The sequence below is a fragment of the Nicrophorus vespilloides genome, unplaced genomic scaffold (genome assembly GCF_001412225.1).
Source record: "Nicrophorus vespilloides isolate i.1.1-1 unplaced genomic scaffold, Nicve_v1.0, whole genome shotgun sequence".
Lineage (NCBI taxonomy): Eukaryota > Metazoa > Arthropoda > Insecta > Coleoptera > Silphidae > Nicrophorus > Nicrophorus vespilloides.
The window spans coordinates 116,691-128,626 of NW_017098599.1; the positions used below are offsets into that span (position 1 = coordinate 116,691).

Sequence of the window (11,936 nt, forward strand, 5' to 3'; positions counted from 1 at the left end):
GATATATTTAACTTTAATTTCTAAATTTTCTTAAAATTCTACATCTGCTGAAGAATAATTACAATAAATCTAGGATTGATTCAAATAGTAATTAAAGAAAATATGATTGTACATTAATTAATATGTAACTAATTTAATGATAGTTATTTATGCCTCGATTTGTATTCATTTTTAGTTAAAAAGTAAAGTAAATAGATCATAAAAATGACCTGATTCGTTAATTACGTTTTGTGGTCTACGGAAATAATTATTCGTTGTAATTACGGTCGTAGTAAACACGAAGCGCATTGTCCCAATCCTCACATAAAATTGTAACTTTCTCCGTTGGAATTACCCCATTTCAAAGTGCTCCGGGATTGCCCAAACATTTGACTCATTACTTTTATGTAAGTATCCACATACAAGTGATAATTGTCGCAATAAAGTTTCTATCCGAATCGTAAAAAATGTACTAATTAAAATAACACCGAAAAAAACATGCAATAAATAACAGCAGCTAATTGACACGTTTATTAAATAAGATGAAATAATGAAGTCCCGTCGTTACGCAATTAAATCGTTCATATATATATGTATATAAATATATCGAAATTGAAAATCGACGAATGCGTGAGGAATGCGTATTAATTAGACTTCTCCTCCTCATCCCCCATGGGTTCTTCAAATTCGTGAGAATTGGGGAACCTAATGAAGACGTCGAAAGGTGCTCGAGTATGATATACGTGTGGGTCATAAATTTAGGTTTTTGCTTGTTTTTCATGAAAAATTTCAGTTTCGTTTATTAATTAGCCGCACGAGGAATGGACAACATAACGGTAGCCCCATAAATTACGTAGCATCGGGCCCTAATAGAATCAACTCTACCTGCGAACACTATTTTACCTGTCATCTAACAGCTTGAAACATAAAAGTATACATGCCAGATAGGAATCGGATGAGCTGAGCTGCACAGCATACAGCTATAATTCAATTTCGGCGCTTTATCTTTCTTTTATCCGACTTAATGGGATCTTGATAGCGATGTATATTTTACCAATCACAAATTAACTTGTTTACTCAAAGAAGGCGGAAGTCTTTTTCCCAGCAATTTGATCATCATTCTTAGATTTCATTTAATTTTATCCATCATACCCATGTATTCACTAGATTCAATTAATAAAACCGTACTAATCGAGGTATTTAAATATTATTTATTAAACAAAGGAAACAATCTGATTAAAAAATAAATGAAAAAAATCTTAATTTTATAATTGGAAATAATAAAATATCGAAAAAGACGATGTTGAGAAAAAAAAGTAATTGATGTTGCAATGAAAAATGCAGATATGAACGTTTATTTGGTTTTGATTTTTGTTGCGTTATAGTTTTGATGGTTGTATGTTATTGGGAAAAAAAAGTAATTGAATGGGATAGAAGTAGATCTTGAAGCATCGATGGTAAGTAGTTAGTTGAGAATGGTTCAATTAGTAAAGAGGCGCAAAGTTTAGAACGTAATAAAGAGGCCGGTGCGTTTTCGTCCAGTTCTTTTCTTCGTTTTAAATAAATTAAGCGGTCATTTGTATGTGCCGACGGAGGTTCAACTCGCCTCACCACATCTCTCTGATCATCGATTCCAGTCGGAAAGGATCTAATGGAAATGTAAATTTTAATGCGTATCTGCTATGGAATAGTTCCAGGTCATATATACTTTTTTAGTCGATAAAAATTACCATTTTAATTCGAAATCAATGTCCGAGCGATAATCTCCTTTCGAAGAAACCCACGCGATCTCATCCAGATTATTTACTATATAGCTCTGATGATCATCCCCTTTTTTTCTTATGTTGTTTCAGACCCGATCGTTAGAGGCGCCGATTCTTATGGTACAAAGAGCGTTTCGCCGCTTCAGAACATGACCTATTTCCCACTACCGGAATCCCCATACACCAGCAGCAGGTTGGCAGCCCTTCAGCATCAACTACATATTGCCACGTCGACACCTAATAACCTGGATCAGATCAGCAACACCTGGTCCAACCTGATAATACCTTATCAACCGATGGCAAAGCACGCGCAGCCAGAGAAAGAAATTGAGGTTGATGAGGATGAAGAAATTACGATAACCGTGGAGGAGAAGCCCATCGAGGGACCGAAAAAGAGGAACCCTTACTCGATAGAAGAACTACTAAAGAAACCAACTAAAAGGGTTAAAGCGCTTGATTTTAACCACGCGGATATCCAACAACCGATCGGAGCCCTCATCAACAACAGTAACGATAGTCTGGATGCCCTTCAGGAAGCCCCTTGAAGGTATTGCACAAGGTCTTTTATAATCACGCATCATCATCCTCTCCATTTCAATTCGCCTTCCAACCTCACCTTTTCTTCAAAAACAAAAAAAAAAAAGCTGGAAGCAGCAAAGAGAGACGAAAGGGCATAATTAAACGATTACCTTGCGCCTCACAATTTACCCGCTCTATCGGACGGACAGGTGCTTCACAATCTCTACAAAGATTAACTATCCTTTCGGACAATAACGTCCGCTCGTATTCAAATCGTCAGCCCTCATCTTGACCATTCACACTTCGTCTTATCAGATTCAATTATTTATACTACCCAAAATTAATGAAAAAACACCACTTAAAACACTATATTATTTACATACAATGTTTCTATAAATATCGCAAAATAATATTTACACTTTAACAAATTACATTTATTAAAATATTATACAATATATAAGTTAATTCATAATTTGTTTGGTAATAACAATGACAAATTTGCAATAAGTGTTTTACTATAAAATTGCCAAAAAAAAATCATTTTGAAAAATAATATTTTTTTAATTACTTATAATTTTATTTATTGCAACAACAAAGAACCATGAGATTATAGAGATTTGCACAAAAACTATTATTAAAAGATATTGTTTTTCAATAAATTTGAATTCAAAAATACATTAATTTAATATTTGATTTGGTATTTTATGAAAGTTAAGCAATAGATACTACTTGAATTGGTGATAATTGTATCATATTATTTGACAAAATTAGATCGATAGCCCTTCAGTTAGTATGACCAATAAAAATGTTTAATAAATATAGTACAGTAATTACCCTAATTATTACTGTGCAAAAACCGGTTTTCGAATCTCTAATCTTCTAACTATCTAATTAATCAATTAGGTTATTTGATGTTTGATAACTAACAAATGTTAGATTGTATTTGAATATTATGTATAAAAAAAGCACATGAATGGTATGGAAATGATAAAAATGTGTAAATTGGTATTAATTAAAGAGAAAATGTGTACAAGGCCGAAAGTGAAGAAGGCTGTTGAAAAGTATCTGAATTTGAATTAGTCGGAAACAGAGACGACTTCATCGGTCTTTGACGTTTCTTATCGAATCGTCTGCGGGAATTACCATAAAGAACTGAATTCACGATCGAACTTCGAGTTCGAGCATCTGTTTAACTTCCAGTCCAAAGTCGACCACTATTGTACACTTTATGCAAATCGATTACGTTCCATGGGCAAATAATCGGGCGTCTCTTAATTAATTTTATCAATTAATACTGATTGCAATTAACGCCCGACGGAACCTTAAGACATTTCAACTGTAGACGCACACAGAAAAACAAAAAACAACATATAGTTGCGTGTACATTTCTATTTCATACTGGTACTATAAGCCTGAGAGAACTGCGCATTTCATAAAAATTTTATTTTGTTTAATTCGCTTAATCCTCAAAACACGGAATTCGTTCGTGCGTAATGACAATTTAAACTGGATTTTAAAGCGACGAGAGAAAAAAAAAATGATATTTTATACGTTTGTGTTTGTGCAGCCGTTTGCGCAATCAATGCAAAAAGGAAGTCTCTAGTTTTCCCATGGAAGGCCGCATCATAAACTTCGTTAGAGGCTAAATCTTCATTAGAGTCACCACCAATAAAATACAGTAATAGTAGAACCTTTGGAGATGGCGAAGATACAGATACGAAATCTCCTGCGTTCGGTCCCAATTATGCATTTCACAGTTATCCTGAAAGCAACGATTTCATTAAATCGCCTTAAATTTAAGCACCGTGTCGCTGGATGCGAAGAGATTTTTATCGGAAGGATAAAGTACGTCCTGTTATGTTAACTTCGTTATTAAACGTAGAATAATAATGAGAAGGAGATGGAGAAATTATGTTTTAAATGGAGGCGGATTTTTTTTCTTCTTTCAATTTGTTAATTGGGATCTTCGAATCAATTGTGAAATTTAATTCACACTGTGAGACTAAATTGTAGCCATATTTTATTCAATAATTCGTATCTTTAACAATGATCTAAGTTATAACACACATTTCTTTTTATTTTGTTTGTTTGTAACGGATTTAATAAATTTAATAACAGATCAGATCAAAAAAATTAAAGATTATCTTGGCTACTAATTTTTAAATTATCAGTGAAAAATCTCTAAATTGAAAGTTATTTATAAAACGTAGATAAAATATTTAGCTTTAATCTAATTTGATAATGACGAATTTATTCAATGTAAATTATACTTATATTTTATAAAGTTCAACATCCTAATTTTTTATTAAAGCAAATATTTAGAAGAAAAAAATCAAATTTATGACAATCGGTTTAAAAATTGCAAAAGAAACAAAATTTTTATTGAGTAAAATAAAAATAAATTTTACAAAATTAGTACACAAAATTATTGTTATTATTGGCTACAAATATGACCAAACGGCTATGGACAAGTCTTTCCGTCTTCTCGCTTAGTTCAATATCAAACAGTCCGGGTTATTGGTTATCCGCTCTATACGAAGTATTTTGAAATTCATTATTCAATTATTTTCTTATAGATTTGTTTAATTGTTTTGACAATATTGACAAATTAAAACAATTTTTTTTATTATTTTTTGTTCTACTTTTTATGAAATTTGTGCATACTTTATTTGATTGAAGTATTTGCGTTTTTATTTTAGAAAATGAAACAAGTATAAAAAAATATTCAAATTTTTAATTATTTTTAAAAGCATTATTTTTTTTTGTATTTTTCTGATTTTTGACTTTACAAATCAACACAGTTTTTTTTATGTAATTGAGGCATCTATAAAACAATTAGTGTTGAAACATAAACTGTCTATTTTTTATGACTATGAAGAGTGATAGGTTTATTATGCAATAAATTAGTAGATACATTGTATGCATAATATGTAGTATAAATATTATTGAGTGTCCTGAGGGTTATTCTGCACATGTCTAGAAAAAGAAAGTAAAATTGAAAATAATGAACATTAAAAGTGATGCTTATTTTATGCAAAAATTTGTGTCAATTAATTATATGTTTGTATAATTGAATCTGTGAGTAGGTGAAGTGAAGGTGTGTTTCCCAAATAAATTATATTCGTTGATAAATAGGGGCATCAAGATGCACGAAGGCGACTCAATAAAATTATTATTCTTTTATTTTTTTTTTCCGTCGTCCACCTTATTTTCTTTGTGTTGCATTTTGTTTTCATGTCGCAGCAACAATGATAAAATGAATGGACTCGAAGATCGTGTTATATGATATTGAATACGGGCGGACATTTGGTAATGCACATTTCTTTTCCATGCCAAACAGAACAAACGGATCGTAAATTAACGTAGGATTATTACCGACAGTGTCTTGTTAGTTCACAGGTTTTAGAAGCGCGCACGTGCCGATTCTAGTACTTCTTGCACGTTAGTCCTTCCTTTCAGTCGTTAGTCCTGTCTGTTTGTTTCCTTGCTTACTTGCTCTCACCCATCCTGCTAAAGCCGCCTCAACAATAATTATATGCGGGTTAGGTGGATTTTAATGCGTAGCAGCAAAAGTTTTACGTATTCCGAACTACCCTTACCCCATCATTTCGTCCTTCTCATTTCATTTCCATTCGCCGACTCACCTGGACGACGAAAATAAACCAAATATCTTCGTACCAACATGCGAGTATTTTTGCAGGGGCCATAAGTTACGACGCGCGCGTGCCACCTTTTTGCAGTCATCTGCAGACTTCGAAGGACGTGCCATCATTAACATTCGTCCTTCTGTAATACGCATTTAATGTCGAATGCGTCGCACATATATATTAACACCTATTTATTTATTTATTTATTAATTATTTGTTTGTATCTAATCATACTTTAGCGGTAAATGTACAAAATTATAATAAGTAGATCGTGTAAATACATCTCCTCTTCGTCTAATAACTTAATGTAAAGAAGAGTAATCTTTATTTATTTTAAATTAAATGTCCTTAGGTTAAGTATTATTATATACATTGATAAGCGTAGTAACTGTACAAAATAGTTTCTGTAGATATAGAACATACTATGTTAATTAATTATTGTTAATTGTAGATTGATTTGTAAATAAAACGTACATAAATTATGCATTATTAATCGCACTTTTCATTGCTCAAACCCAAATCACAATTAAATAAGGTAAGTTACTTTTTTATACAAATATTTCGATGATAAAATTGAAAATTATTATTTTAAATACAAACCTTATTTTTTCACAATTTTTCTGTAAGTCGTTGATGTATCAAATAAAAATAAAATTAATTTTAAGCACATTGGTCAAAATTTATGTTTATAAGAAATTATTATTTTTATAAGAAATTTAATGAATAAAAATAATTATAATAATAACATTTATTGCAAAAACCATAAAAATTGTATACAAAAACGGAAAGTCTTTGTTCATTAGGTTTGTGGTCATAATTGTGTTTAGTAAATTAGATAAAAAATATTGTTATATTGTGTAATTTGAGAAAAATTAAAAGCTTTCCTACAATTAAATAAGAAATTTTATGACAGCAATCACAATGTGTCAAATCGAGGAACTGTTAAAATTCTCTTAACAATTGCATCATAGTACAATTACAATTACGAATATGTTGGATTGCAAAATGACAAGTGTCAGCTTCTGTCAAAAGGAGGAACTGGTGAAATACTCTTAGCAATTACACTTCTAATTAATTGACACATTTTTATGATAAACAACAGAACTGAATGTTCATTATTTACAATTGTGCAGAATAACTCTCAGAACTCTCAATAATATTTATACTACATATTGTGCATACTAATTTATTGCATAATGAACCTATAACTCTTCATATTCATAAAACAGTTTCTGTTTCAACACTTTTTGTTTTATAGATGACTAAATTATATCAAAAACTGATTGATTGATTAGTAAAGACAAAAATTAGAAAATATATGAAAGAATTTCATACTTTAAAACATAATAATTGTAATAAAAAATAGTGAAATAGAGAAATATTACATGACAACTGTCACCTAGTATCAAAATGATGAACTGGTGAAATACTCTTAACAATTTTAACTACAAATATGTTGTCTCGAGGAATGACAACTGTCACCTTGTGTCAAAATGAGGAACTGGTGTAATATTCCTAACAATTATAACTACAAATATGTTGTCTCACGGAATGACAGCTGTCACCTTGTGTCAAAACCAGTAACTGTTGAAATACTCTTAACAATTGAATCACAGTACAATTACAAATATGTTGGATTGCGAAATGACAACTGTCACCTTGTGTCAAAATGAGGAACTGGTGAAATACTCCTAACAATTATAACTACAAATATATTGTCTCGCGGAATGACAACTGTGACCTTGTGTCAAAATAAGTAACTGTTGAAATACTCTTAGCAATTGCATCACAGTACAATTACAAATATTTTGGATTGCGAAATGACAACTGTCACCTTGTGTCAAAATGAAAAACTGGTGAAATACTCCTAACAATTATAACTACAAATATGTTGTCTCGCGGAGTGACAGCTGTCACCTTCTGTCAAAACGAGTAACTGTTGAAATGCTCTTAGCAATTGTTTGGTCATTGCACAACTACAAAATAATGTAATTACTTCTATATTTGTATTATTTTTTGTGCCAAAGTTTAAATAATGTAGATGAATAATGATTTCTATACTTGTTAACATTAATAATATTTGTTGTAAATTATTTAGCAAGATTAAAAATCAATTATTTAAATTACAGAAACGAATTGTAAGAGGTAAAACCTGAAGTCGTTATCGAAATTAAAGCAAATTCTCGATAATTTGAAAAAGGTAAATATTAATAAAAGTTTTAATTGATTTATTTTCTGGCAGACTCGAAAATGATACAGTACGAAGCGAAAATCTTAATAGCATGTAATTTTGTACTAAAATTTCAGGCCAATTACCGCAGCCGCATCCGTTACACTTCTCATTTCTTCGTTTCGGGCGAGGATACTTTAATTGACAAAAAAAAAGCAATGAAACCATCATATTTTGTTGTTGTCGTTTTTTTTCTCTTTCTAATTTTTTCGGGTTCTTTTCAGTTTTATTGTTCTAATTAGTAAATTTGCGTGCTGCCCGAGGCGATATAATCGACTAATAACAACCCTAAATGGTACACAATATTATCAGATCTATGAACAACCCCACCTGCTGTTTTGACCCTTATAATTTTTCACACAGGCTCAAACAAAACAGTTATACGTTTGTCTGTAATGTGGCTGAAAAAAGAAAAAAATAAATAAAAAGGAAGAAACAGAAAACGATGAGCGCTCGTATACAAAGAAACACGATTGAGGGGGAAAAAGTAAAAAGTGAAATAGAAAAGAAACGACTAGAATGAATGTGTAGAGGCGCGCATATTATATACCATCATGCGTAAATGTGCATTGCGTATGCAAATATATAGAAAATCATAAACATTTTGAAGCATTTCAGTTGTTCCATGTTGTTATTATTATTATTATTTCTTTCCTTGGAAGCCTTTCCAAGGTTCAGTTTAATTGATGTTCCGCCGCAATTAATTAGCTTGATGGACGCAGGTCGTGGAGACAATGTTTCCTGTGCGTACACATTTTCAAATTACCTCTTCTGACCCGTCTGCAAATAATTGCACCTCGAGAAATAATTATCTTTTACATCAATCGAACGTTTCAAACACGTATATTATTTTATCTTCCAGAAAAAGTGGAATTTATTTTTTATTTAAATAATTGCAGTAATTTCAGTCATGATCTAAATATGCTTAAGTATCTAAAAGAAAAAGCATGACATTCCAGTCAATCAATGAGTTTCCATCAATGTTACACATTTGTTTGAAAAACTACACACTAACATTCATTATATAAATAATTACAAGAATAGTATGAAAGAAATACACATCTTTGATTCATTACTGTCTATACAATTAGTGTTATAGTATAATTATTACAAAAAAATATAGTCCATATTAGTTGATAATGCGTACTTTGCTATTCAATGATTTTCAACCGATGTGAGTCGTATACATTTTATTATATTATATTCCAATAAGTTTCATTAAACAATAAGTATAGATAGAATATAAGTGTACCTTTTGTCTAACTTTAAGTTCAAGTATGCCATGTAATAAAGACATTTCAATTGTTATTATTGATGTTAGAAGACACATTGAAGTATTCCAATTGGGTGTTTGCAAAGATGCTTTCATCCAAATTGACAGCTGATTATTAGATAGATCCAACTTATACAACATGTTATTATTCTGAAAAGTTGTACTTGTTAGGGATGAAATTGATATATTTGACATTGATATTTCTTGCAGTTTTGTCATCAGATCGAAGAGGCCTTGCTGAATCTGTTTTATTGGATTGTTGGATAACTTGATCTATAGTAAAAATATAAGTGTACCTTTCGTCTAACTTTAACTTCAAGTGTGCCATGTAATAAAGTGAAATGTTTTTATTTATTGTTATTATTTATGTTAGAAAAGACTATGAAAGTATTAATTATTTTAAGAGTAAACCTAATTATGATTTTAGGCTAAAAGTCATTAGATCAAAATGAATAATACATTTTGTAATTATTTCTGTTTGTATATTTGGTTGCATACTGCTAGTAATCAATTATGTCCGTTTTGGACAGCGCTAATCACGTTGAACTATAACTATTCAAAACAATTCGAAAGATGGGGCGACGAACGTTTAAAATATACGCAAAACTTTTCAGCAGCAAAAATAATTGGCAAAGTATCAGCAGCAAAGAATCCATAAGATGGAGCAACCATACATATAGAATCAACTTTGGAATAACACAGAATTTGTGGGATGCAATTAAGTATAAGGATTTGTAGAAATAGATGAAACTATGCAAAATAATTTAATTGTTCCTAAAATACACGGTGTCCAATAAAACATCGTTCTTTATGAGTTCATACTGATAATAGAACTTCTTCAATTCCTGCCTCTTTATAACGCAATGAAATGTTTCGTAAACCACGCAAAAGCTGCTTATCCCATCAAAATAGTTTCCTTTAGTGAAACTAATTGATTTATTTGACAGTGCTGTTAATATATTATTGAAGCAGGCGCATGCAAGAGGATTTCCCAAGAACTCCAGCATCCTTAATTTGGGCATCTGTTCAAATAGTGAATCCTCTATATAAATCAACCTGTTCTCAGTAATATCTAAATATTCTAGGCTTCTGGGTAATGTCTGAGGACCAATGTAATCTATTTTGTTTCCTCTCACATATAACATTTGCAATGGCTGATTGACCAAAACATCAATGTTTTCAAACCCATTGTTGCTTAAATCAAGTACTTTGAGTCTCCTGTTTCTAAACAAATTCTCTCTGAATAATTCCAGTTTGTTATTGGACACATTCAAGTATTCCAATTGGGTGTTTGCAAAGATGCCTTCATCCAAATTGGACAGCTGATTATTAGATAGATCCAACTTATTCAACATGTTATTATTCTGAAATGTTGTAGTTGTTAGAGATGAAATTGATATATTTGAAATTGATATTTCTTGCAGTTTGGTCATCTGTTCGAAGAGACCTTGCTGAATCTGTTTTATTGGATTGTTGGAGAACTTGAGCTTCTCCAAATTATTGATTCCAGTAAACGCTTCAAGCTGCAGATTGTCCAATTGGCAGTTGCTCATATCCAATTCCTTCAGCAGCGTAGCCACCTTGAAAAGGTGAACGTCTATTTTCTGTACTGGATTGTTGCTTAATTTCAGAACTTCCAAGTCTTTCGTGTAATTGAAGACGCCACTCAAGTCCGGTATATCGTTGTTTGATATATCTATGATTTTCGCGTTCCGTAATTCTTCGAATGTATCTGCGAGCAGCACGAAAATTCCGTTATTATTCAGATACAAATTCTGCAATTTGGGCATGTCAAGAACCGCTGTGCCTATATTGGTGATGCGATTCTGAGATAAATTAAGCTCCTTCAATTTTGCGATCTTCGTGAACGCTTCCCTGGGTGGATTCCTAAGAACGTTCTTGTTTAAGTTAAGCCTTTCCAAGTTGGACAGATTATCGAACATTTGGTTAGTTATTCTTGATATTTTATTATTGCTAAGGTCCAACTCGATGATATTATTTACACGTACAAATGTGTTTGGATTTATTTCACGTATGCCACAGGAGATCTTCAGGAATTGGGTTTGTTCGAATGGAACAACGTTCGCCTCCAGCTTGGTAATTTCGCAGTTTTCCCAATATATTCTCGCAACGTTTTGCTAGAAAACCGATTCATTTACTCGCAGTTTTTCACACATAATATTTGATAGACTCACCTTTACGTTGAAGTATTTGGATACTATGGCTTCCGCTTTGATATTGTTGCATTTTAGTAATTTCGTTATTTCGTCGAAGTTGCAATCACCGAAACAAAGAGTGGTAAACAATGATAGAATTAAAATACGAATCAACATTTTGGTTGTTTCTCATAAGCCGCACTGGACTACGAATAAACGAGTTTATCCTCAAGTCAAGGTTATGATTGTATGATCGTAATTTCCAGTTTACAGATTACTTGACCTTAGTATTATCGTTTGCAGCACCGAACGGTGATTAATTGAATAATCCAAGATCGAATTTCATTCACCGAACTACAGGACCATGTA

General features: G+C 31.5%; 2 protein-coding genes across 3 annotated transcripts in view; one reads left to right on the forward strand and one right to left on the reverse strand.

Annotated features, from left to right (window-relative positions):
- LOC108562846 (paired box protein Pax-1) overlaps positions 1–6,088 on the forward strand; it is a 28,260-nt gene extending 22,172 nt beyond the window's left edge. The window contains exons 5-6 of the mRNA XM_017921316.1: positions 1,833–2,289; positions 5,962–6,088. Of these exons, the coding sequence (XP_017776805.1) occupies positions 1,833–2,287 (455 nt within the window). The 3' untranslated portion in view covers positions 2,288–2,289; positions 5,962–6,088. The remainder of the gene's footprint in view (positions 1–1,832; positions 2,290–5,961) is intronic.
- Positions 6,089–10,169: 4,081 nt separating this feature from the next.
- LOC108562841 (toll-like receptor 4) lies at positions 10,170–11,799 on the reverse strand. Of its 2 annotated transcripts, XM_017921312.1 has the most exons (3): positions 11,607–11,799; positions 11,353–11,549; positions 10,170–11,298 (listed from the first exon to the last, which is right to left on the reverse strand). In XM_017921312.1, the coding sequence occupies exons 1-3, from the start codon at positions 11,742–11,744 to the stop codon at positions 10,176–10,178; spliced, it is 1,458 nt and encodes a 485-aa protein (XP_017776801.1). In that variant the 5' UTR covers positions 11,745–11,799; the 3' UTR covers positions 10,170–10,175. The 2 variants fall into 2 exon arrangements, with proteins under 2 accessions (XP_017776801.1, XP_017776800.1); XM_017921311.1 differs by having other exon boundaries at positions 10,170–11,549.
- Between the last annotated feature and the right edge of the window lie 137 nt (positions 11,800–11,936).

Coding starts and splice junctions, on each gene's coding strand:
- LOC108562841 (XM_017921311.1), bottom strand. CDS start 11,744: ATGTTGATTCGTATTTTAATTCTATCATTGTTTACCACTCTTTGTTTC. Junction 11,550..11,606: donor CCAAATACTTCAACGTAAAG/GTGAGTCTATCA, acceptor TCGGTTTTCTAG/CAAAACGTTGCGAGAATATA.